This window comes from Alternaria ventricosa (assembly GCF_023758065.1).
Source record: "Alternaria ventricosa strain BMP 2768 chromosome Unknown scaffold_20, whole genome shotgun sequence".
In the NCBI taxonomy this organism is placed as follows: Eukaryota; Fungi; Ascomycota; class Dothideomycetes; order Pleosporales; family Pleosporaceae; genus Alternaria; species Alternaria ventricosa.
In genome coordinates, this window is record NW_026055700.1 from 149,397 (window position 1) to 174,705 (window position 25,309).

At 53.3% G+C, this 25,309-nt stretch overlaps 6 protein-coding genes across 6 annotated transcripts; 3 read left to right on the plus strand and 3 right to left on the minus strand.

Annotated features, from left to right (window-relative positions):
- Positions 1-883: 883 nt before the first annotated feature.
- On the plus strand, positions 884-2,500 carry J4E93_009223 (uncharacterized protein; the record flags this gene model as incomplete). The annotated part of the gene is made up of 2 exons (XM_049347117.1): positions 884-993; positions 1,045-2,500. The coding sequence occupies 2 exons, from the start codon at positions 884-886 to the stop codon at positions 2,498-2,500; spliced, it is 1,566 nt and encodes a 521-aa protein (XP_049195681.1).
- Positions 2,501-4,588: 2,088 nt separating this feature from the next.
- J4E93_009224 (uncharacterized protein) lies at positions 4,589-6,350 on the minus strand (the record flags this gene model as incomplete). The annotated part of the gene is made up of 3 exons (XM_049347118.1): positions 4,589-5,443; positions 5,493-5,607; positions 5,656-6,350. 3 exons carry the CDS (start codon positions 6,348-6,350, stop codon positions 4,589-4,591), a joined length of 1,665 nt encoding a protein of 554 aa, XP_049195682.1.
- Positions 6,351-8,004: 1,654 nt separating this feature from the next.
- Positions 8,005-9,698, minus strand: J4E93_009225 (uncharacterized protein; the record flags this gene model as incomplete). Its single annotated transcript, XM_049347119.1, has 4 exons — positions 8,005-8,314; positions 8,369-8,991; positions 9,056-9,142; positions 9,207-9,698. The coding sequence occupies 4 exons, from the start codon at positions 9,696-9,698 to the stop codon at positions 8,005-8,007; spliced, it is 1,512 nt and encodes a 503-aa protein (XP_049195683.1).
- A 1,689-nt stretch (positions 9,699-11,387) lies between these two features.
- On the plus strand, positions 11,388-12,274 carry GNPDA1 (Glucosamine-6-phosphate isomerase 1; the record flags this gene model as incomplete). Its single annotated transcript, XM_049347120.1, has 3 exons — positions 11,388-11,708; positions 11,755-11,928; positions 11,978-12,274. 3 exons carry the CDS (start codon positions 11,388-11,390, stop codon positions 12,272-12,274), a joined length of 792 nt encoding a protein of 263 aa, XP_049195684.1.
- Positions 12,275-13,001: 727 nt separating this feature from the next.
- On the plus strand, positions 13,002-16,511 carry J4E93_009227 (uncharacterized protein; the record flags this gene model as incomplete). The annotated part of the gene is made up of 5 exons (XM_049347121.1): positions 13,002-13,018; positions 13,071-13,754; positions 13,806-14,988; positions 15,828-16,095; positions 16,189-16,511. 5 exons carry the CDS (start codon positions 13,002-13,004, stop codon positions 16,509-16,511), a joined length of 2,475 nt encoding a protein of 824 aa, XP_049195685.1.
- Positions 16,512-17,058: 547 nt separating this feature from the next.
- J4E93_009228 (uncharacterized protein) lies at positions 17,059-24,926 on the minus strand (the record flags this gene model as incomplete). The annotated part of the gene is made up of 8 exons (XM_049347122.1): positions 17,059-18,354; positions 18,403-19,342; positions 19,391-19,877; positions 19,928-20,462; positions 20,512-23,188; positions 23,235-23,542; positions 23,589-24,292; positions 24,341-24,926. 8 exons carry the CDS (start codon positions 24,924-24,926, stop codon positions 17,059-17,061), a joined length of 7,533 nt encoding a protein of 2,510 aa, XP_049195686.1.
- Positions 24,927-25,309: the final 383 nt, after the last annotated feature.

A 25,309-nucleotide genomic window follows, 5' to 3' on the forward strand; every position in this document is an offset into this window, starting at 1 on the left:
CACTCGGCTGATCCCGCCCTGTCGCAAGGCGATCCGCGAGCTTTGGCCTGGTAGAGCTGCTGCGCCTCTCCGCTATCGAATCGATAGGCATGGCAGATTTCGATAGACAAGCATAGAATGCAGACACAGATGTCGTCCCGTATGGGCGACGTCGGATTAGAGGTGCCTGAGGCTTTCAGGGTTATTTTTACAGCTGGAGAGCGGGTCCATAGCTAGAGTAGGAGACGCCACTGGGGGGGATGGCGTAGGATGATCACCGTTCGGCTTGACCCTTCGAGAAGCCCTACCGAAGGCGTCAGCGTGCCAGCGCTCTGTGTCTCGTGGATCATAGCAAAGATATACAAAGTGTGCCTGGGAATCTCTGGCATCGTGGCCTGGGGTAGTCAAGCTTATCCTTCCCGTCAAAATCGCCTACCGAGCCCCACAGCAGACGGGACCCTTTGTGCAGCGCGCCTATCCGACCGTGGCCGTCAGCGCATGTGATGCAGATGCATTGTCGCACAACCTCAGCAAGACAGCTACGAAGGCCATCGCTTGGTCTTGTTCCCGCGAGCCACCGCTCCAAGCCCTGCTGTGCGGTCTAGTCCGGTGTCGCTCCTCGCTGTACAGTGCCAGCGCGCACGCAGTCTCGTCCCCCATCTTCTCCGCTCGCTCGCCTTGCCGCATCTCTCCACCTCTCCAACCCCAGAGCCCCAAGCGTTCCCGATTCACCACCACCACCCGCCGACTGCCACTCCCACGTGCCTGCCACTGCATCCTCGGTCGCGCCTTCCTCGTCGCCGCGCCATAGCTATCGTTGCGCGTATGCGCCGATTCGGAAGCGACCTCTTCCTCGACCCGGGCCAGGCTGCACCAAGCCATGGAGCACTTCAACACCAACACCATGTCGTACATACCGCTCCAGACCGTCACTGGCCCCGACCAGCAGATGGCCATGCCGCTGCCGCTCCAGTATGACCAGCGCTCCAACTTCGACGCCGAGACCTTCATTGGGTAGGTGCAGTGCGCGACACCTGCCTGACAGCTACTGACATGTTTGCGCAGAAGCGAGGACGCCTACTCGACATACCACCTCCAGCAGATGCCCCCGCAGCTCAAGCGCTACCCCAGCACATACGAAGATCCCTTCTCCGACGTCCAGAGCGGCTACGAGCAGTCGATACACCCACACGATCAGAATGGCGTGCCTGAGAGCCCCAGCATCGAGAGCAACAACAAGCTCCTCAGCTTCTCGCTACCCGTCGTACCGTATACCATCCTCACATATGCCATGCAAAGGGTGTCGATTTCCATGTCGGCCCAGCTACATGGCATGTTCTTTCTGGCCGAATCGCCTTGGGCAACCGCAGCCGATGTACAGGCGCCGTCGGAATTGACTTGCTACCGGAGGAACCTCTTCCAGATCACTGGCACTATCACGATTCCCCGGAGCCTGCAATTCCTCATGACCGATCAAGGCGACCAAATACCGATTCTTGGCCAAGAACTCACCATTTCCGCGACCGAATCACTCGAGGGTAATCCCGTAAAGATAATATCGGTCCCGTGGAAGACGCCGGCCACGGGTAGCACATCCACCGAAGACAAAACCGAGAAGGAGCCACCGACATATCCACTCGATCTGTCGACCGGGCAGGACATGGACTCGGAGTATGTCAGTTTCCCGATCAGTTGGAAGCGACTACAATTCCGGATCGCGACTGCAAACAATGGGCGGAGGAAGGAGCTTCAACAACACTTTGTCGTGCGATTGAAGGTGATAGCAACCCTTGCCAGTGGCGTCAAAGTACCTATATGCGAAGTACACTCTGGCGCAATTATTGTGCGGGGAAGGAGCCCGCGCAACTTCCAGGCCCGGAAGGACTTGCCCATCAGTGGTGGTTCAACAGCACGCAAAGTGCACACTCCACAGCAACCCAGCAGAACGCCGACTGGCGACACGAACCAGCACACCCCGAAACAAACACCCAACCCACCCGTGACCTCGTCCAAGCCCATGGACCTACTACAGATGCCATTCGAGTTCACTGCAAACGAAATGCCGCCCTCTCCCGACTTTGACTGGAAGATACCAGCAGGCGCCATGACAGCGATACCTCCCGATCCGCCTTCATCCCAACTTCAACACGCCACACCCTACGCCCAATCGACACCCGAGATCTCACGAAGCGTGCCCCCGCATCGCGCATCTATAGCCCCCGTCACCCTCTCCCTCACCGACGATGAGCCTCAAAAAGCACCGTCACCTAACGACCATCAAAGAAAACGCGCGACACCCATGCGGCCTCCATCCTTTTCAATCGGCATCATCAATAGTCCGGATGAGAGTGCTGATCTGCTCTACGAATACTTCCCGCTTGGTCTGGATGATTGGATGCCGCCTGTTGATGCTGTGTATCGTCCGCATGTTGTTCATCATATCACGCCCTTTCCGCAGGACTCCAAGGCAGATGCAGGCAAGAGTCGGTCGAAGAGGTACTTTTCGGATGCCTGGGGTTAAGGGTTGGTGTTGTAGGTTCTTTTTCTTTGTTATGATACCCTTTGCGTTGATTCGTTTGGATCATTTTGTAATACTTTTATGAGGAAAAGATTGGCGGTTGGTACAGAGAGTTATATCCAGCTACGGAAGAGTTTTGGGTTGGGAATTTTGGGGCATTGGATAAGAGAAGGCAGGTATAAAGCTGGACGTACACCTGCGCTACGGACTGGGCGTTCACCTTACCATTATGGCACTCCGTGATTGATATCTGTATTATGCTGTGCCCTCATGACAAGGTGAACGCACAGTCCGTAGCACGACAGCTTTCGGCCTACCGTCACATCTCTTGGACCTTGTACGTCGGCAATATTTACCCCTTCTCGGCACGTTATTACTATACCATTCTGTTCTCATGTTACATTACTCCCAACTGTATCCACATCCACGTATCCATCACACATCTCCTGATATTCACTCGGTCTTTCATCTCTCGCGACACTTTCCCACTGGGGCAACGTCACCTCGTACATGCCGCCGTCTTCCTGTCACGCCGTCCCTGTCGCTTACTCACTATGAGTAGACACGATACACAACATCCACACCGCATAAATGTAACGATAGCAACCCCCATCAGCACCTCGTCAGCGATCGGCGAGGTAGTAGACTACAACCTTCCCTATCGAAGAAACATGACATCTACATGGCATATGTCACATCGCATCGCACCCACAACCCCAGATCCACCGACCTCGCCGACGTGGTTGTAGTTACAGATGTGCATAAGCACCGCGCACTGCAACGCCACCGTTACCGTTACCGTTACCGTTACCGTTACCACATGCCCAACTCTACTGCAACATACCACTCTACGCGCGTCCACACTTCATCGTCGCCGACGTCGTCTTGCGTCGTGCCGCACCGTGATATCTCCGGGCTTGGTTTTCGACCGAGTTCGGGGTTGACGTTGACGTTGGCGTTGACCTCAATGTTGATGTTGGGGTAAGGATTGGAGTAGGATTGGGGTGGAGGTGTGGAGGAGCGGAGGAGTGTAACAGTAGCATTACATTGCATATGCCAATCCCCATTACCAACTTTACTACCATCCTACCATCGTTATCAGCGGATGAAATAAGATGCGTTCTTCCGACCGGCCGAACATGTACCGTGAGAAATGCCGAACAAGATACAATCCCGAGACTTCCGTGAGAGGCGGGATGTTGTGTGATAGATAGACGGGTTTATCACGATGTAGTATTCGGCTTACAGCTACAAAGTTGGTTTGATAGCGCATGCCACCAAACTCCCTTGCCCTCAAAAAGGGTAACAACTAGCAACCTCGGGAAGTGGGTCCAGCATCTTTCTAAACTATTGCGCAATTTCACAGTTTGCCAGATTTCGCAGTAACGTGTACCCACCACGTGGCTTATCGTATCTCATTACCCTGGCCATCCTACTACAGTACCCCTACTACCGTACTGTACATCTACATCCACATCCTCCCTATCTACGTTATACGCTCTAGAATCCTTTTTCGGGTTTCTTCGGTTGGCGGAGACTCGGTACCGGGTTGGGTTTGGTCTGGTTTGGTCTGGCCCCGTTTTGCTTGACAGGGGGCTGGAGACGCGGTATTGGAAGGTGGGTAGGAGGGGCGGCGGTGCGTTGTGGGTAAGGTGGGAGTGGGCTTGCGTTTGGTGGAAAGATAGGGGTGGAGGTGGATTACGTACGATTATCGTATTTGGGTGTTCTAGAAGAATGGGATTGTTGTGTTCGTCTGGATCTGGTGGTTGGATCCGTTGTTGCTGGTGTACTCTTCCGTCTGTTTTTGGAAGGATTTTGCATCACGTGTCTAGCATGGAGAATGAGGGAATGTGGAATAGAACATATTTCATTAGGTCGTGCGTATGCCCGAAAGCATGCGATGCCATGTATCCCCACAAACGCCAAAAGGGAACCGTGTAATGAAGCTCCCCGTATGCTCTTCGTAAAGCTCTCCATGCTAGGCTGTAAAGTGTTTCTAAATTGGAAGAAGAGAAGGAAAGAAGATCTTGAGAATCTATGTACAATGATGTTGCTAGAAGGGTATGAAGTCAAAATGCTTTCGCGTTATGTTCACTGTCCTTCGAGACAGCAGACAGAAACAGCTGCACCGTAGATAGCCGACTCAACCGCAATCTCCAAAGAAACGGAGTTTGGTTCCGCTCCAGATGCAGCAGTCAGCTCGTGAAGGTGCGACTGGCACAGCTCTTTGAAACAGGGATACTTCTCGATGACAGAGCCGTTGCAACCGATGCTCATCCGACCAGCAGATGCAGGTGTCAAGCCCTCAGACTCCGTTCTAAGCGCCCATAATGCGTGGATACCGGTGGCGAGGAAAGCGGCTGCGCGATGCGAAACGAGTTGCGAGACTTGACGGACGAATTGGATGTCGTTGTAGGTGGGTGGCTTGCTGAGGGGGTGTCTGGATTGGAAGAGAGCCGTGGCGCTGGTCAGGTTCTTGGAGTCGTCCATCTCCATGGCGGCAATGGTGCCAGTGTCGAGGGTGTAGGTCTCAGCCAGTTGATCGGGGATTTCTCCGCTGAACAGTCCGGCTTTTTGAACGGCCTCTACTAGGATCAATCGAACGATCTCTCCGATATATCGACCACTGATCATATGCTCGAAAGGTTGGAAGTCGGGTCGCATGTGCGCGTCGTTTAGCTGGTCGTCCCATCTTGTTGTGGGGAAGACACCTTTGCCGAACATGCTACACTCGGTGTTGACGAGTACGTGCGTAGCTTCATTCAGCCATTGCTGTGGGTAACCCTTGTACTTGGTAGTCGCAAGTGATGAGACGGGCAGGTGTACAGATATGTTAAACCCAGTCCCTAGGATTACGGCAAAACGCGTCGAAGGGTCTTCGTAGGCACGTGATAGTAGGGTTGCTGATGAGTCGTTGATGATGGAGTCCATGTGTACGGGCAGACCCTTGAAGGCGTTAGTGATTGCAAATACTGGGTTGATGACGAAGTCTTACCCTCTTTCTGCATGGTGCCATGATTAACTCGCTCAAATCTTGACCGAGAACACCCTCTGTCGCACGGAACCCTTTCCCCATGGCTAGGAGATTTGCGCTTCGACTAGATGTTTGCCTGGCAACAGTCAGTCAATGCAATACCACATACGTTGCAGTAACATACTCAACAGGAAATGACCATGCCAGACCCATAGGAAAGCTCTTCTTGTCGGTGGAATTCTGCAGAAGAGGATCTGCAAGCGCATCCTGAATCTTCTCGGCCATCCACTCAAAGAAATCGTTGCCTCTTCTTTGCCTGACCTTCTCGTCGATCTTGTAGCTTTTCATGACAACGATGCGCATGTTCTTGGCGTCTGGTTGCCTACCATTCAGCTCCACCAGTGCGATACGGAACGTTGATCCGCCGACATCGAGAGCCAGATATGTCCCCTTTTCGTATCCTGAGGGAAGCTTGTGGTTGTATGAGGGCAGCATACAGATATCGCTCGACTGCAACTTGGGGGCGAACTGCGCCTGCAGCCTCGTAGACATATCCAACATCTTGGCAGTTGCGAGTGGTGCCTCTAACAGGCGTTGAATTTCGCGAAGTAGGTCGTCCATTGTGCGGTCGTAAGTCCTGAGTCCATCCCGTACACGTCTTCGTGAAGTCGTTGACGGGAGCACGGAGTGCAGAAGCGATGGTAGCATGGTGATCCTATCGAGAGCTGCGAGAAGCCCTTCCCAGAAATCAAGCATGAATTGTTTGTACCAGCAACGATTGTTGTTTTCGATTGACGCTTGATGCAAGTCACGAGAGTTGTTTGACTCTGGAACAAGGGTGACGCGGCCGCTCTTGCGCTTGAGTCGAAGAGGTGGCATGGAGGGGCAAGGCAAATCCGGCAGACGGTGACGTTGGTATGACTTGCGAACGAATGTTGTTTGTAGACGCTCTATTAAATCGCAAAATGTCCAGCGAGAGTGTTCAAAGTCTGAAAATGTCGTAGTGAACGGAGACTAGACGCGGGCCGGGAGCATTAGTGAACCGATGTCGCAAAAGGCTCTTAAGCATAGTTGTATGGCTTGTCAGAACATCAAAGAGGTTGTATCCACTAGCGAACGTAGTTAGGTATTGCTCCGGAGACAAATATGCGAGGCCTGCTGCTGGGGCACGGCAGGCAAGCACGTATGGGCGATCGCGGGGGCCAAAGGGGAAATGGAAACAGGGAAGGAAGCCGCAAAGGCCTGATGTATTGGCGGTGGGCGGCAGTCAACAGCGTGTCGCTGGCGCCAGGCACGCTGGATGGATATGCGGAAACATGGCGTTGCTGGCATGTCGAGGGTTGGTGGGGTCTCGTAGAAGTTTGACGAGCGGCCATTGCTACGGTACGGTTACATCTGCTGGGCGGCGACGTCCACTAGCGCATTGGGACGCGAATCCTGCCGTAAGCGTTTACGATGGGACTTCGGTGGACGACTTAGCCGCGGTATGATTCAACCATATTGCAGGCTTTATGCGCCGGTGGCGATCATCGCAGAGCTTCACGTGGGCTCCAAACGGAGCAGCCAGTAAGACCAGACGGCGTTTGATGCATGACGAGCGGAGAGCACGTGCCTCCCGCTGTCTAGTGCCAAGGCTCGATCAGATCTGACTAGCAACTTCGCGGCCGTTGAGTCTCTGAATACTTTCGACCCCAATGGAGAGTTCAACATTAAAGATAGTCTATGTAGCGCTTACTCAGCGCACTTAGGCTTCCTGCATGATAGCTGCTCGAGCATCACGGGAATGGATGACACCACATACCTAGCGCCCTACTGCACGACTCCGTTGTAACCGTCACTTACCTCGTGGCTCTCCTCGGCATGTCGATCCCGCGAAGGTGGATTCGAGAACTCGTGAGGCCCCGTTGAAACATCGTATCCGGAGAGGGCGTGGGTCGCGGTCTAGCAGGTCTATTATCAGGCGTCCTGGGCAGTGGCAACCTCGGTCCGGCTCGGTGACAGATGCATCGTAAAGCTTGGTAGTCTGGAAGGGGCTATCAGCTGTCGGTAGAGTTAGTCCCGTGATAGCTTTGATACGATGGGGCATGTGTAGGGCAAAAGATTGTCTCGGAGGAGGATTGGGTTCTTTGCGGCGCGTACGTGTCAAGTCGTGTTGGGGCGTAGTTCGCTGACCTTGTCCTGCGCATTCCACTGGTCCTCCAAATTCTTCGGTAACAGACGCTCGGTACTTTGTTGTTTTTCGTTGGATGTCAGCGAGATGAAACGGCTGTTGTGTACCACGCCGTCCACGCCGTGACTGTGCCACATCCACACTGCATACCCTTGCACCAACAATCAACTTTGAGCATGTGAATAATGAAAGTAGATGTTCATTCGTTAGGAACATCGGGAATTGCTGTTCGTAGCACTGTCACGGAACGACCCTATTCCCGCTATGCAACTCGAGCCCAGGTATCATAAACTAACAAGTACCGCTGAAGAACACCGTCATTACCCATGAAGTCCCAATCATGAAAACCGTGCAAAGACCTGACTAGACCTTCTCGGCGTCACCAGGCGTTGAGTGAACAACCGCCTTGGGGGCGACTTCCGCCACTGTCTCGTCAGTGAAAGCGATGTCCTTCTCAATCGCAACAGTGTCCTCAACCTTCCAGAGAATGACAGGTAGAGCAACAACCAGACTGCCCGCGAGAAGTCCCCAGTTGCTAGCAAACATGGTCATGAAGGGAATCTTGGTGTCGTCCAAACGCCATGTGATGGCACCTCCAGCGGACTGGATACCCTTGTAGAAACCAGCGAAGTTGGCGAGCTTGCGGCTGTTGTTGGTCAGAGCACCCATGAACCTGGCGTTTGTTAGCATGACGATCTTGAAATGTTGGTGCTTGATTGGAACTTACCAGTAGACTGATGTTTGCCAGGCGGCATCGGAAAATCCGTAGAACATGTAGAGGACAAAGGGGCCGGCGTAACCTGCGTCAGACCAGTCCTTCTTCTCGTTTGTCTCGTCCTCTGCCCAGGCGCGGTCGTAGGTCTTCTGAAACATGTATCCAAAGCCCCAGATAATCATGATAGTGGCGAAAAGCACACCCCACGCAGCCTTAGCGCGAGTGGTTCGGCGGACACCCTTAATGTCGAGCGCGTAACCAAAGACGTAGGCACCAACGATCTGCATGATGTAGTAGACGACGCCGTTGAGCGCTCGGGTGCGGACGTTGAAGTATGCAGCGTTGATCTCGGTGAAGTGGTAGGTGTAGAACCAGTTGGATGCCAGGAACATGGGGAAAAGAAGGATGATGTACGGGTCGGTGAAGAAGGTTTGGTAGAGACCAACGATTTCCGACTTCCACGACGGGTGCTTCATGACAATGACCTTGGATCCATCATCGCGGATGACGTCCTTTGCGTCGACGAGGGTCCATGAGAGAGCAGCACCGAGGATCGTGAGGACAAGGAAGCCGACGTAGGTGCCGTCGTTAACTGTGCCCGCAGTCTTGGTGTTGATGTTCTGACCCAACGGAATCTGGTAGAGTTAGCGTCAAGTTCACGACTAGACTTCTCAGGGTCTCAAAGTAAAGTAAACATACCAAACTGCCGATAACAGCGCCAAGGTTGAAGATCATCCAGAACCACGAAATGTAGCGACCCTTGGAATCCTCTGGCGGGTACGACATCTGCAGAGGTAGAGGTACGAAGTCAGTATATGTCACACATCCACTTCGTACAGTCAGAACTTACCATGATGGCTCCTTGTGCACACCATAGCAGACCAGCGCATACACCGAGAAGTGCACCGGCAAAGGTAGTGAAGCCCAGATTCTGCGTGTGGTTATAACACAGGTACGAGGCAACGTAGATGGAGTATCCGACGCCTCCAAAAGACAGAGCAGTGCGAATGCCAAGCTTGTTGGTAAAGGTGCCGGCAAAGAAGCCGACAACAGCAAAGGTCGAGTACAAAGCCGTGTTGGCCCGGTTGTTGGCAGTCGGGTCAAGTTGGCCGCCACCACCCATGCCGTTCAGAGCATTGAACATGCCTGGGCACATGAAGCAGACGAAGGAGACAATGACGAGCTGGACGGGTGGTGACGCGAACCATGGCAGCTTGAAACCGAGAACGGTGAAGCGTCTGTATTTCCACGAGGCAGGGAGCTCATTTGAGTTGGTGTCAGTCAATGAGTGCTCTGGCGAGTTGACCGCGTGCGGAGGCTGTTTTTCCTCGGTGGTCGCCATGTTGATGCCCGTGAGTGTGGGTGTTGTGCCGGCGATTAGCGCGCGATTCGGAGTTGGTCCTTGCGACAGACGGAGATGTGCACGTCGTCGTTGATGCAGAAGGTGAGAGCAGACAGGCTACAATAAAGATACTAGATGCTCGCGCTCAGACCACACGACGGTAGCAGCAGACTATAATTAAACGAGGGTTTGGATACGAAGGTGAAGGCGAGGGGCAGTCAGTTTTAAGCAGACCGTCAGCTAGGGTCCTCACACGGTCCATTCACGACCAAATCTCCCCAGCCAACCTGCATCGGGGTAGCGAGGCGGACACAGCACGCGACACAGCCTGGCCTCCACAAAGAGATAAACGACTGCGAGCCCACACAAAGGTGACAGCCGTCGGTCAAGGATTCGCTGGCGTAGGCTGACACTGCACAAAGGGCAACAAGCATCCGTGTTCCGCAGCGCCAGCCGTATGTACAACGCCGTCAGCAGCCTTGAGCGCCGGCTACAGGTGCCCGGACGGCCGTCGTCAGTGGTTCTCGGGACAGCCATCGAAGGTCAAAGCGGGGCGTTGCAGGCCTGCTTATCGACGATGCATGGATCTGCATGCGCCTGCGACCACATTGTTGGTTGAGCCCCCGGTCCTGGGCTGAGTGGGCTGCGCGAGCTAGAAGACGCCCACTAGAGCCACAAGTGCAACGCTCTCCGCCCGCCACCACCCGAGTCAGAAATGTAACATTGTCCTTTTGCGACTCCATCAGCACCAAGGCCTTATCAGTGACGCCTGCTATCGTGATGTTCGTTGCTGGCTGCCCGTGACGGCTAGTTTGCGGCCCACGCCCGGCTCAGTTCCCACTGCTATCACACGCGACGGTGAGGACCACGCCCCGCCATGCTCCTGTAACATTGCACATGGCAGTGAACTGGGGTCCACGGCCCAAGGTGGTGCAGATAGGCGCGTTGTACCACTACGTTCACCCTCAACCGTCCATTGCATGACGCACAGCGACCATGCGGACCGATACAGAGAGCGCTGCAGAGAACGTGTTCAGATGCGGAAAGTTTGGCCGTTGTCATCTCGGTGAAGAGACGTTGGATGGTGATCGAGCTCACGATCCTACCTTGCCCCAGAATGACGTGAAGCTGTTGAAGTCCTCATAGAAATCGCCCTCATCCCGCTGCAGGAATGACCTTGGACCCCTCACTCCGCACACACTCCTTGCAAGTGACACAAACAATACATACATCATGTATGAGCATGCACACCTTTGTTTTCTGACACCCGGCTTACCGCTTCTAGGCGGCTAATCATTCGAGACGATCCGAGGGCTGCGTCCCAATACATCGCCGACTATGTCATTGGTGCATTCTCCGCTCCTTTGTTGTGTGTTAATATCGACTAACGCCGCAGCATAGAGCGCATCAACACCTTTGCCCCAACACCAGAAAGACCTTTTGTCTTAGGTCTGCCTACTGGGAGCAGCCCTGTCCTGATCTACGAGCATCTTGTACAGCGCCACAAAGCGGGCCAAGTCTCCTTCCGCAATGTGGTCACGTTTAATATGGTACGAACTACCGCCCTGCATATGGCGCCGCACCCTTGCGTCCAATGTCTCACAGCAGCGTGATATAGAGTGATGCTGACCCAATCAGGACGAGTATGTCGGCATCCCGCGTGATCACCCCGAGAGCTACCACAGCTTTATGTATAAGCACTTCTTCTCCCATGTCGACGTGAAACCCGAGAACATCAATATCCTCAACGGGAACGCACCTGACCTGGAAGTCGAATGCCATGACTACGAAGAGAAGATCCAACGTGCTGGTGGCATCGAGCTGTTCCTCGGCGGCATCGGGCCAGATGGACACATTGCCTTCAACGAGCCTGGTTCCAGCCTCAAGTCTCGGACCCGCGTGAAGACTCTTGCATACGATACCATTCTGGCCAACTCAAGGTTCTTCGGAAACAACCTCGACCAAGTGCCGAAGATGGCGTTGACCGTGGGCGTGCAGACTGTTCTTGATGTAAGTCACACCACCATGTCCATCAACAGAGTCTAACGTTCCTCAGGCGCGCGAAGTCGTGATCATCATCACAGGCGCGCACAAGGCCCTAGCTCTTCAGCGGTGCATCGAAGGCGGCGTGAACCACATGTGGACGCTGTCCAGTCTCCAGATGCACCCGCACCCGATGATCGTTGTCGACGAAGACGCCACCCTAGAGCTGCAAGTCAAGACCGTCAAGGTACGCCCATCGACACCCTTCTCTTCTAGTCGTCAACTAACACCCTCAGTACTTCAAGAGCATCGAGCGCGTAGGCTCCGAACTAGGCATGCGCCAGAAGCTCCCCAGAAAGCGCGACTCGCTTGTGGACGAGGGGACCCTGCTAGCCCCTGACCAGCCAAACGGTATCAGATTGACTGTGCCGCAAGTTGATCTCTCCCGTTCAGCAAGTCCCATCCTGGAGCCAATGAGCGCCCGCCTCTCCGACGACGAGGCAAGCGCTTTGCAATTGCGTTCCATGGAATCGGATTTGGACGATGTCGCTGATCAGCCCTCGGTCCGAATGAGCGCTCGCGTCGCTAGCTAGCACCTCTACCACTGTTTCGAACCCGACAGGCTGTGGAAATTGGATGGACGCCGTTTTTTGTGCCTTTGTTTGCTTTTAGGAGAGACCGCTAGACTGGTTCTTGGGTCGGAGACGAGTTTCCTGTTCGAGATGGTGTTGCTGCGAGTGCATTGTGGCACGGTCGGTCGGAAGCGTCCAGCAGCCAGGTCTGGTTGCAGCCGCTCAATAGTCTGGCTATAGTTGTTTGTTATTATAGAAGAATTGCTGCGACGTCATAGAGAAATCTGCGAGCGATGGCAGATTCATTGTTGTGCGGAGTTGCTCGTGGTAGAAGGCACCATCGTTAGCATGAGAGCTAGGCATCGGATAAGAGAATGGCGTGTTAAATACACTCAAATACCAATTTAGTCTTCAAGTCTAATTGCATCAGCTTGATTCCTCAGAAGGCGTATATGTGTTCGTGTTATCGGATGAGTAGATTTACTCAGGTTTACCGAGTGGTAGACGTCGGAGCATGCCATGTACAAACAACGCATTTTGTAGCTGGCTCGTCTATGTGTGTTGGAGAGAAGGAAACATGTGACAGGAAACGGAAAGTGCGTGCAACTGGCGGTGGTGGATGGATGGCAGGCCTAGAACGTCATTGGCGGCGGGTGGGGGCGCGTCATCCCGGTTCAGATCTCCAGATCCCCTCGTACCAAAATAATCCCGCCGCATCCTCCATGTGAGAGCCCACGCGCCGGTAGCCATGTCTTTCGTGGTTGAGTAAGTTGGCGCATTCAATTGATACAGCCCGGTATAGCTAATACTGTCTCAGCCAAGTGCGTCGAATTGACAGCCAGCTCGACCGGCTGCAGCTGTCGGCGACACGACAAGGCAGCTTCTCCATCACCGCCGAGGAAGCCCACGACCCCACCAAGACGACACGAATCGCGCACCTGCAGTACCTCATCAAGTCCCTCTCCACGACCGCGTCATCCAAACATAGCCTTGTGTCCATCGCACGCATATCCGAGACGCTGCAGCGTGCCAACATCGCCAGCAGCTACGAGGATGCGAGCTATGAACATGAACTGGAATGGCTGCTAGTTAGCAAGGCGACGACGCAGGTCTACGGACAGGTTCTGAATACGATATTGGAACAGACTATCCCGTTGGAAGACGACCTGTGGTACTGGGACGACATCCTCTCCACCTACCGATTCGCTGGGCTATACTCGATACAAACATCGCCGGTTCGGGTGTGGAAATGGTCGCAGGAGATATATCGCGACGTGCGGTCGAGGGGTGGCCAATTGGCTGATGGGTGGAGCCAGTTTTACGGCCTTGTCAAGGATGCGGTGCAAGAGCGCAGCATTGCCAACATCCAGCGAAGGGTCGTGAGCCCGTTGGCGCTTGTGAGAAACGAAGGCAGGAGGAAGCGCGCAGCGCTGAGGAAGATACGGCTTATCAATGCGAACGCGCTCGGTGTACTTCTAGGCGAAGGGCTGGGTAACGAGAGGTATGCTACCAAACATCCGCGAAGACTGTGAGCGACTGCTGACCATGCCAGTGTACACGACGATGGCACCCAATCTCCCCCACTGCTCGGCGCACAAAGCGGACATAGATGGAAGAGCGTCATGGCTAAGAACATCGCCCTGATGGACGCCGTCATCCAAAGCGTGAACGCTGCAGAGATATCCGTTAATAAGTTTGACGACTCGGTTGCTGGCATTACTCAAGATGACCAACTCTACTCGCTGCACGAACCCACCGGAGAACGAACGGCAACCACGCTTAAGCCGGCCGATGTCGCAGAGCGACTGCAATATCTGCTCCAGGAAGCATTGCCTGCCTACACCTCAGACTTCAACGCTGTCGTCAAGGAGAACGGACGTCCATCTATCCTCATCCGGTACTGGCTACCTGCCACCATGCTCCTCGTATCCTCGACCACTATCCTGCGTATATTTGTCAACCGAAAAGAAGAGATTTTGGCCCGGGTACGCGAACTAGGACAGACTGTGATCGACTTCTGGACAAACTGGGTCGTGGAGCCCGCTATGAGGATCATTGGTACCATCCGCCACAACGAAGATAGCGAGGTTTCCATCATGAGCAAACGAAGCTTGGAGTCTGACCGCGCAAGCCTTGAGCGCATGGTCATTGACTTTGCGGTGAAAAACCCTGAAGGCCCCGCCTTGAACGAGACTCAAATTGCCGATATCAGGGCGAAGGTCCGCGAAGGCGATCTGACCACGGTCTTGAGATCTTACGAAAAGGACATCCAAAGTCCGGTCAAGGGTGCGATAGTTGGTAACCTAGCTAGCGCACTGCTCATTCAGGTGCAGAAGACCAAGGTCGATGTGGAAGTCGCGATGAGCGGTATTGACAGCATTCTCAAGAGCCAGGAGTTGCTCTTTGGCTTCATCGGTCTGACGCCTGGTGTTCTCGTCAGTATCGGCGTCTACCGATACCTCCGAGGCGTCTTCAGCAGCCGCAAAGGCGTACAGATGTGGGCGAGGCAAGGTCGCATGCTGCTCATCCTACGCAACATCGATCGCATCCTTACCAGCGCAACACCCACAGAAGACGGCGAAATTTCCTACAAGGACCACGGTCTCCTCCTCTGCGAAGTGCATCTCCTGCGACAGGCTGCGAGCGGCATACTACCCCGACGCATCTTCCACGACTTCCTGGTAGAGATAGATGAGCTTGTTGACGTGAGGAGTGGGTTGCAGCGACAGCAAAAAGTAGTTGAGCGCATTAGGTGGGCGTACTCGAAATGGTTTACTTGAGGGCATCTTTGCAACTGGGATGATCCAGTCACAGCGCATTTATGATCAGCGTACATACCCACTTCAATACAAACATACGAAGAAGCTTGTAATTTTAGAACCGTGTTCTCAATAGGTGCAGGCGGAACATGACAGATCAGATGTCTACTATCCAAGACTAGCTCAACAAGTATCGTGTGGGTATGTACCGAGGCGCAAAACAAAACCTGGAAATGAGGCTCTTCAACGCCAGCACATGACCGTGTCTCGTGTGCTGGGTCGTGATGCCGGTAGTGACAGCCGAGTCAAGGCAGATGCGCAGTTGCCACCAAGCCAGCCGCCTCTCGTCACTCGCAGACGACAGCTGCAGTGACGGAGGTGGTGAAGCCCGTGCGGACTATTGGCGCTAACGTCCAACGTTGGCCAGCACCTGTGAACTCGCTCCCACGCCGTTTACTTCGCTGCCTGCTGTTAACCACACAGCAACATTCACCCCAAGCCCGCCTGTTTCCACGCATACAACATATCATCAGGCTCGAGTCCATCACCGCCATTCTTCCGCAACCACGCAACCACCGCCAGCTCCACCGCACACCCCAAACCGGCGGGCGCCAACTCCGCAACCACCTCCGCTCGATAACGCACCCCACGACTCCATATCAAGATGGCTGGCTCCAGGAATTATGACTTTCTCGTAAGCTTCGCCCTATGCCTCTTTCTGACATGCGCCTGCCCAGCTTCCGCATACATGCTGGACCCTGAACGCCCCTCCACCGCCTATACACAGACCCACACTAACAACCTCCCCCGCGTAGATCAAACTACTCCTCATAGGCGACTCGGGCGTAGGCAAATCGTGCTGCCTGCTGCGCTTCAGCGAAGACTCGTTCACGCCCTCGTTCATCACCACCATCGGCATTGACTTCAAGATCCGCACCATCGAGCTCGACGGCAAGCGCGTGAAGCTGCAGATATGGGATACCGCTGGCCAAGAGCGCTTCCGGACCATCACCACGGCGTACTACAGAGGTGCCATGGGTATCCTGCTAGTTTACGACGTCACGGATGAAAGGAGCTTCAACAGTACGTTGCCGCTCCACACATATACACACCCTTCTGCCATCCCAGCTTAACAGGCCGGAATGTCTCAACAAAGAAAACACTAACACCACCCAGACATCCGCACATGGTTCTCCAACGTCGAGCAACACGCCACCGAAGGCGTCAACAAGATCCTCATCGGCAACAAGTGCGACTGGGAAGAGAAGCGCGCCGTCTCCACAGAACAGGGCCAGGCCCTCGCCGACGAACTCGGCATCCCCTTCCTCGAGGTCTCGGCCAAGAGCAACATCAACGTCGACCAGGCGTTTTACAGTCTCGCCGGTGACATCAAGAAGCGCCTTATCGATACCGCCAGGACGGATCAGACCGCTGCCCCCAAGGTCGATGTTAGCGGGCAAGGTGACGGGAACGCGGGTATGGGCGGGAAGTGCTGCTAGAAAGGAGGTGTAGTCGGGAGAGAGAGGGCATAAGAGGAGATGGATATTTTGGACTGAGATTGTCAGGCACACAGGGGCAGTGGTTATGCTATGGATGCGAATGACAGACATGCTACGGCTTTGATCTCATGGAAGCAAAGAGCAAGCTTGGGTCCGAGGGTACGGAAGAGACGATCGCACGAAGACGATGCTTACACGACTGAATATCCGCTCGAGCGAGTCCCTTTTGGGTAGCATCAACCTCTTTTCTTAACGAGTTTTTGTTACAGGCGTTGGTCTTTTTTTTTACTATCCGGGTTCCAAAGAGAATGGGAGTACCTACCTTTATTTTACAATTACGTATTGTAATGCCAATTGTATATGCACGGAGTCTTGTCTTAAGGGTGTGGGAGTGGGTTACTAACGGGTTTGCGCATGTTGTGTGCGCGAATGAAGTTAGGAAGAACATACTGCGTTGCTAATACCTCATCTAGTAAAACACGAACTAACGATACTGACATACACACCTCCCCGCCTACCCCGACTTTTGAAACGAAACACAACAATACTAAAAGAAAGCACACCACCCAATATACATACTCGCCAAATTCATCGGATCCACCGCCATAGCAATAAGCGCATCAACATAGCCCTCCACACTCAGCGGCACACTTTCCCCCTTGAGATACCCATTCACCTTCGTCCTAGTAATATCCAGCACCTCCTGCGGCGTATCCGGGACGCCAACAATCTTCTTACGACGTTTGCCTCCCAGGAAATCAGCCGTAGGGTCGTGCACAAAGGTCTCTAGGATAGTGATGAGCGTGTCTTCGTGCTGGCGGAGCAGTTTGTAGGTCAGTTCTGCGGCTTTGCGGAAGGGGCCTTCGACGCCTTGGGGGCCCATGGCATCGACCATGTTGTGCGTGAGGCGGAAGGGAACGAGTTCGGGTTTTTCGAAGGTGAGACCTTTGTCGAAGAGGCAGTTGAAGTCGACGTGGAAAGTACCGCCGTCGCCTTGCTCCAATAGCACGTTCTCGCCGTGTCGATCTCCCAGACCGAGGACGTGGCCGACTATACTCATCACAGCGCAAGACCGCGTGTATCGCAGACGCGCCGCGAACCAAGCTTCCGGCTCAGGAAACGTCTCAACAAACCATCCATGTAACACAGGCACGAATTTACCGAGGATGCGTTCAGTGAAGATGGGGATCTTAGACGGGGACGACGAGGCTTCGTTGAGGAGGAGGCGGATTTCGCCGTAGTCGATCGGGATGGCCATTTGGCGGTAGAAACGGAGGATAATGTCGCGCATGGGTTTGAGGCCTTCGACCCATTCGATTGCGCCGCATTCTTCGTTCAAAGGCGTGACGGCGTAGGTTTTGATGTAGAGGCGGCGCTTGCTGGATTCGATATCTTTTTGGAGGGCGCGGTTGATCATGGCGTTGAATTCCATGAGGCGTTGGTCTTTGCGCAGGTCGTCTTTGGGCTTGCAGAGGAGGCCGTAGGAGCGGCCGTCTGAGCCGCGGACGTTTAGCTTGCGGGGGCGTTGGAGAGAGGATAGGACTAGTACGTCGTCGTCGAATGATTGGATGGTGATGGCGTCGGCTGGGAATGGGTTGTGACGACGGATAGTCTGGCTGTCGTTGCCAGCAGGTAGATTTGGAAGCAGGTTGGCTTCGATAGGAACAACCAGCGGCGTAGGAGCAAGCTTGTGGTTGAATCCCAGATCCCTTGCTAGACTCACGTGTGCTATCCGTGATTCTATGGGGGCATCGCAAGCCGCTAATAATGCGTCAGTAAGACGCTGCCCTTGTATTATGAGGGCCTTGAGGTCGATAGCAGCCCCTTTTCGCTTTGATGCGTCCTTCTTCTTGTTAGCTGATTTCTGATCTTGACCAGATCGAGAACTTACGCGTAGTCGTTGCAATACAGTAGCGCCCCGGGCCCTGCGGTCATCCTGCGTAGAGTGGAGAACAGCGAGCAACGCCCATAGGGCCTGTTGCGGATAAGTCGACGCGACTCGTATAATGATCGTCTGAAGAGCATCCCAAACGCTCTTATTCGGATGGCTGATGCGTGTGATGATCTGCGGGAAGGCGGTGTACCATGCGAAAGCAGGCATCCGCTCTCCGGCGTAGCGCTTGAGGTATTTGTTGATGTGATCGAGATAGTTGAGCCGATGTTCGTGGAACTCTTTGTCTTTGGCGGTTTTGGGTGTGCTGCTCATAACTTCCATACCCATGTCCAACCACAGCGTAAGTATCTTAGGCAGGGTTTGGTAGTAGTACTTCGTCCCGTATACCGTAGAGCGGACAAAGTTCTCGATGACTAACTTGATGAGACTACCAGCAAGGTATTCGGAACTTTGTTTTGTTATCGGCTGTTGCTTCTCTGATTCGAGTAGCTTCAGATACCACCGACCCAGGTAGTAGTGACCCTTGTCCCAGCGGGGATAGGTTTGCACTCCAGTCACATACTCTTCCTTCAAGGACATTGACTGTGTCTGGCCCGCGCGATCTAGCCATTTAGCGAGCAATAGTTGAGCATGGCACTTAACCTTGTTCATCGAATGCTCTTCGCCTCGACCGGCTGTGGTAACGGAGACATTAATCGGCACTGTATCCTCCTGCTGGAACGCGTTACTGTCGATTGCGCCACGGAGGTTTTGTATCGCCTTGCGATGGTGGCCTTCTTTCCAGAGCAGCTTTGAGTACTCAATCTTCGACGCGTTGTCTCCAAGTCGCTCAGCGTGCAGTACAGAGTTGAAAGCTGTTGTCATGAAGCCTCCTTTGCGAGCCAGCCTTCCGGTCGTGAGCCATGCGGAAGCAACGTCAAGATTTGCGAATTCGATGCTATTCTCTGTTAGTGCCCGTAACCATTGCCATTGGATGTATACTTACCGAGATAGCGTCATGGCGGCGCGACGTAGTCCCAGCAGGTACTGCTTGTCTGATGTGTATGCCCCAATGATGTCTAAGCGTCTGTCCAAGTTTTCGAGAATGGTTTCGCGGTCTGTTACAATCCCACTACCCATACCGCTTACAGTCTCAACCTCGTACAGTGCATGTAGTTTGACCAGATGATCATGCGATGCCTGCACAGACGTTGTGCTTGATGGAGACATGCTCTTCGCCAGGAGTTCTCGTAGCTCTTCGATGATGCCCTGGAAGTTTGGGCGGCTGTTGTGACGCAACGCCAATAGCGCTCTACCTATTCCAACATTGAAGTCCGCGAAAAGGCTGGAATCAACGCTACCGGTAGCAGTAAGAAGGCGTTCGAGTTGTTCCCATTTGCCAGTAGACCAAGCGGCTTCTGCTGCGAAAGGTAACGTACTGCTCGGAAGCGAGTTAGTCGCATAGAAGCCGTCTACATAGTTGAGGATGGAATCTAGATTTTTCGTTAGCTTGTCTTCGTGAGGTATGCACGTACTGACTCACCGTATTGACCAGATTCCTTCAAACAAGTGAGGAGATTGATTTGGGTCTCGACATCGTTCGGTCTCTCAGCAAGTGCAATCTCGTACCAACTTTGCGCCGCCGTCCACCGCCCAGCTTTGCGATCCTCGAGGATCTGCTGCTCGGGATTGAGGATTTTGAGATGGGCTGATATTCCTTCGATACAATCCGGTTCATCGATATGCGCGTAGATCATCTGCAGATGTTGTAACAGTTCGTCCTTCTCGTGGAATGGCTGATTTGATTCAGCCTTCATGTCCCGCTGCTGGCGCACGTACTGTTCCCAGTGGAACAGGGCACGAGCGTACGAACCACACTCTACAGCTCTTCGAGATATGATTTCCGCAGGAATGAGCTGGAGAACTCCCTCTACGCGACTGAGCTGCTTGATGGCGTTCATCTCGTCGTCCTTGGAAACACCGCGCCCCGTCTTTCCTGCCATCGTTCTCGCGTCAGTAACGGATTTTCTCTTCTCTTGTAACCACGAAGAAAGATAATCCAATGTCTGGAAGACATTCTGCGAGGTGTTAGCAAAGGCATTCGATGGAGTAGTTGTAAGATCTTACCTCGCTACATTGCTTGATGATCGAAACTTCGTGCTGCTCCGAGGTATGTATATCGGCCTGCAGCACCTGCAAAAGCTCTCGTCCTACGTTCTCCATGTTCTCATCATTATCTGATACGATGACATTCAGAGCTGCAAATGGAAGTATGAAGGTAGCTATCGAGAGATCGTATCCTTTGATGATTCTGGCTAGAACAGGGAATACCATCTCAACGTTGACACCCTGCCCCTTTCGCAGCAGGTCATGAACAAAGGTCTGGAGCCAGGTGCCATGACTGATCTTTGAGTTGAATATCGGGTATGTCGCACCCTCGTATTGTATCGAGGTGTTCACATTGACGGAGTATTTCGAATCAAGGAAGGGAGTTAATACAGTTCTGACAGCCTCTGGGATCTCATTCCAGCGCTGGGCCTCTGTACTAGCCTGCGAAGATCGGGGCTTTGCTCCACGGAGTGCACTAAACCCACAATGCTTGAGCATCTCCTGCATGACATAGGCGATCCAGCCTTGTTGTTTAGCATTTGTGGTAGAAAGGAAGACCTTGACCAGGACTTGTTCGAGAAGCAATGCCACGAAATCGATGTCCTCGTCTCTCCGTGCGAAGTTCGAAAGCATCAAGACGCGCTTCTTTTCCCGGACTGTTTCCACTCGGTATGGATCAAGACCACCGATGATACCAAGGCACTGAGCACAAAGAATCGTGATATCGGAGTGGTCTTCCGAGAAACGAACGCTGGCATCGAGGAGTGATCGCGTCAATGCGGCCAAAACCGGAAGAGGCTTTTGGCCAACTATCGACTGATGCAATTCCTGCTGATTGGCATCCAGAAAAGGCACAAGCTCGATCAGAGCCTGACGCACCACGACTGATGTCTGGTCTTTGCATCTATTGCTAAAGGCTTGGAAGACCTTGATAGTCTCAATCATATCTCTGAACTTTGCCAACTCGCCTTCAATCTTGGAGAACATTGGTATGCCGGCCAGTGAGGGAAGATATTCGACTCTAGCTCGAAGCTGGGGGTTGTACTGGCTTATGATACTTCCGACAGCTTTATGGGCTTTGAGCTGCGTGTCTGAAGAGAATAGCGACCAGTGTTGTACAATCAGTGCAAAGGTTTGATCCACGACGAGCATTGTCTCATCTCCATCAAGAGCTGCCAAGAACGCAGTCCAAACGGTGAATGTATCGTCGCATAGGTCTGGATCCCCGATGGCTGATTGAAGACAGGCGCGGATCTGCGGTAACGCGCCGTTTACGCTAAAGCGTGCAAGAGAAATGAGATCGCCAATAGCAGCTATGCAATTTTTCCTGTCGGGCATTGTATACTGCGCGGCTTTACCCTGGGCGCTAGGAGCCGCGATGACGTTCGAAAGATATGCGATGATGCCCAGAATATGCGTCTCGCAGAAGGCGTCCAGGTTCTTGGACTTTGAGGTCGATTTGCGCTGTCCTGATTTTGTATCTGGTGCGAGCGACGCCAGCGTGCTGAAAGCGCTGTAGTATGGCTTCTTACCGACTCCCTCTTGGTCTGCAGCCAGTCTGAGTATCTCGATAGCAACACCAGTGATGTCTAGGGCAACCCACGAATCAAGCCTGTTGTTGCTGCTCTCTCGGATGGCAGGCTCAATAGCTGCTAACGTTTCCATTGCTGTCTTTTCAACGTCGGCAACGGGCTGTGATAGCAGTAGAGCAAGTATCTTTGAGAGGTTACCTCTTGGGTACGTCAAGACGTCGATGATAGAAGCCTTCCGTGCTTGGGCGATCTTTTCGATGATATCTCTTCTTTTGCTCAAAACGAGATGCGGAAGGGTATCCGCTTGCGTCAGTACCAACAACTGGCGAACGTTTTGCTCGATCAGGTCTGCCAATTGCTGCGCTTTCTGGGGCTTCTTGATGTAGTCTTTGATCACTGAGAAACCGATGACCTTCCAGTAAGGACTTAAGAGCTGCATCGTGGACATGGACAAGCCTTTGGCGATGGTTTCAAGTTCGCGGTAGGCCATACCGCACACCAGTGCGTTGGAATGACCAAAATACTCGACCAAGTGATGCAATATGATGGGTAGCTCGAGCTCTCCACATGTCAACGCTGTTCGACCATACGCGATGATAAGCGTCTCCTGGTCAGACAGAACGTCGCGCTGCGCTAAAGCGTCAAGGAACTCAATGAATGACCGCCTGTTCTTACTGCGGGTATTTTTGGATATATCGTTCCGCAGGAATACCATCAAAGAACTTGTTGCGGCAAGCTTCAGCTCTCTCAGGGATCTACTCATAGACGCAAGCAGCCACTGCCCTAGCTCACAGATCTCGAGAGACAGATACTCAGAGTCAGAGATGTGGTTATAGACACGGCCAATAGCGACAGCCATTAGTATCCGAGCTTGCAGCGACTCCTCAAATGCTGGCTCTTTGGTAATGGTAAGCATGGCGGCAATGACTTCCTTCCAGCTCTCCCTATCGTCTTGTTTGTTCCAGTATGTCATGGCGCTTCGTTCGTGCCGAGAATTCGTATCGCATAACACGCAGCTAAGCGAATGCACTGGCTGCGACGTAGACTGAGATAGTTCTAGACACCGGGAACCGGCGCACGCAATCTTCGCAAACGCTGTCATGAGGTCCACTTGTACACGTTCATTTTGTTGATCGTCGTCCATCATAGAAGAGTATCTTGCCCTGTATCTGTCAGCATTGTACATCTAGGTCAACTTAGACAACTTACTCGATGATATTGTGGAGATTGGTTAGGTTGAGAACCGGGGAGTCATGGGTACTGCCATTCAGTATCATCACGAGTCGCTCATAGGTGGCATGATTGATGTCGGGAGTATCCAGGAGCTTCTTTCGCCGCTTCGCAGGCCTTTCCTCATTGCCCAAGTTCAACATCCGGAAACTTTTCAGGATTGGTGTCGATTCTTCGGAAAGTTGAGCATCCGAGAAACTGCCAGTGTCACCCTCGCAGAGTTCTCTTCGTATGTCCGCAATGTGTATAGGCCATATACCTGGTGCCGTCCAGAGGCAGAGGGCGAGCTAGATTCGATCAGAATAAACAATAACTGCGGTGTTTCACTCATACCTGCAAGTCTTTGTGAAGCTGAGAGAAGTGTTGAGCATCCTGACAGGCTCTAGCCACGATAGCCTCAACGTCGTTCAGAACGACCGATCTGCTCATGTTCTGTCGACGCCGTGGGGTTGGATCGTTCGTTGATGGTGAAGTAAGAACACTGCGTAACCGGGTAAAAATGATAGCCAGTCGCACTTGGATGACTTCTGACGCTAACTCTGGCGCTGACGATAAACCATCAACGAGATCGCTGAGACTGTTGATAAGCGACTGTGCATTCTTCAGTGATTCCAAGGAACGGTCTCCGGGGGCGCCTGCAGGCAGGAACAGAGTTTCGAGTAGCTGCAAATATGCGAGCGTGATTTCATTGACGAGGATGCCACTGTCCGAAGTTGCCATCCAACGCCGAAAATGCTTCCATAAATCTTGAGCACTGTCGATGATCCATGGTACATGGTGATCTAGGGAACTAGGCGTCGCCGGCACTCTACCTTGGGGTGGAGCAACACGTGCCAGGATGGTGAGAAGACAAAAGCCGGCATGGATGGCTCCGAGTCGTGAAGTAACTGCTCGCTGCAGATCATGTGGCAAAGCAATAATTTGTTGGCTGTCTGGCCAAAAGTCGCTGATGCTGCTTGACGATGGTAGGAGTAGGTTGAAAGACAGTACGGCTGCCGAAGCTGGATCATCCATGGACCGCAGCTCTGTCAAGATAGCTAGATAGACGTGAGTACTCGTATAAGGGAACTCAGGGTAGTACTTACTTTGCGCACATGATCTGTAAAGCTGTGAGACTGCTGCAGCGGGACGCCAGAGGGCAGATGTTCGTGCGAGCGCGCTAAGGCATAGATGCAGTATTTGGTGTGCATGTTCGTGCACATAGGTGAGTGCTTCATGTGCTACCAGGCCCAATAACTTAGGAACCAACCAGAGAATAAGCGGAGGACGAGAGATGCTGTCATCTTCGGTCTCTCTAACGCTCAACAGCAGATGTGGCTTTTGTTGCAAGATGAAAGTGAGCGCGGCAATACTGTCAATACCCTGCTGTCTCTGCTGGTCCTGGGCGAACGGATCATCTTTGAACAACCCTTCAAGTCCTGCTTCGGCGATGACACTTATGAGCGCTACGAGCTGTGCATCGGGCTCGTCCGTGTTTGGGTGTTGGAGGAACTCTTTGACCAGCTCTCCAAAGCTGACTTTGGTTGCCTCGCCCTGCCACGCATGAACATTTGACGCATTATTGACGATTTGGGCCGCAATGGTCGACGGTGGGGGCACGCCATTCGAGTTGCCGTTAGTCACAGGTGGCGGTGCCATCCGCTGAGTCGAGCTCCCGCCTTTGCGGGCCATGATGCACGTTACCGATGTGGCATGTCGGATAGGTAAGGAAAGAGTGGGATCCTGGCAACTGGCTGCTGGCGATGATGCTGAGTCTTTAGACTAAAGCGAGCGTTCGTAGTAGTCTTGACTGATTCAAGATGGTATTGACGGTGGAGTCGCCTGATTGGACGCTGGTGGGGTTCCTGTCCGCAATTTCCGGCGTGGCGCTCGTGGGCCTTCAAAGAGTGCTGTCTCGCGTTATTAATACGTGGCTCCGTCTGCAATCGCGCAGTTTGCGATATGATCGGTGGTTTGACGAGTGTGTGGGGTTTGCTAAGAAGATGCATGGGTTTACGTGGACGCGAAATCACGTAGTCACGGGACCGCGCTAAGCCCGATCTCGGGAAAGAGCG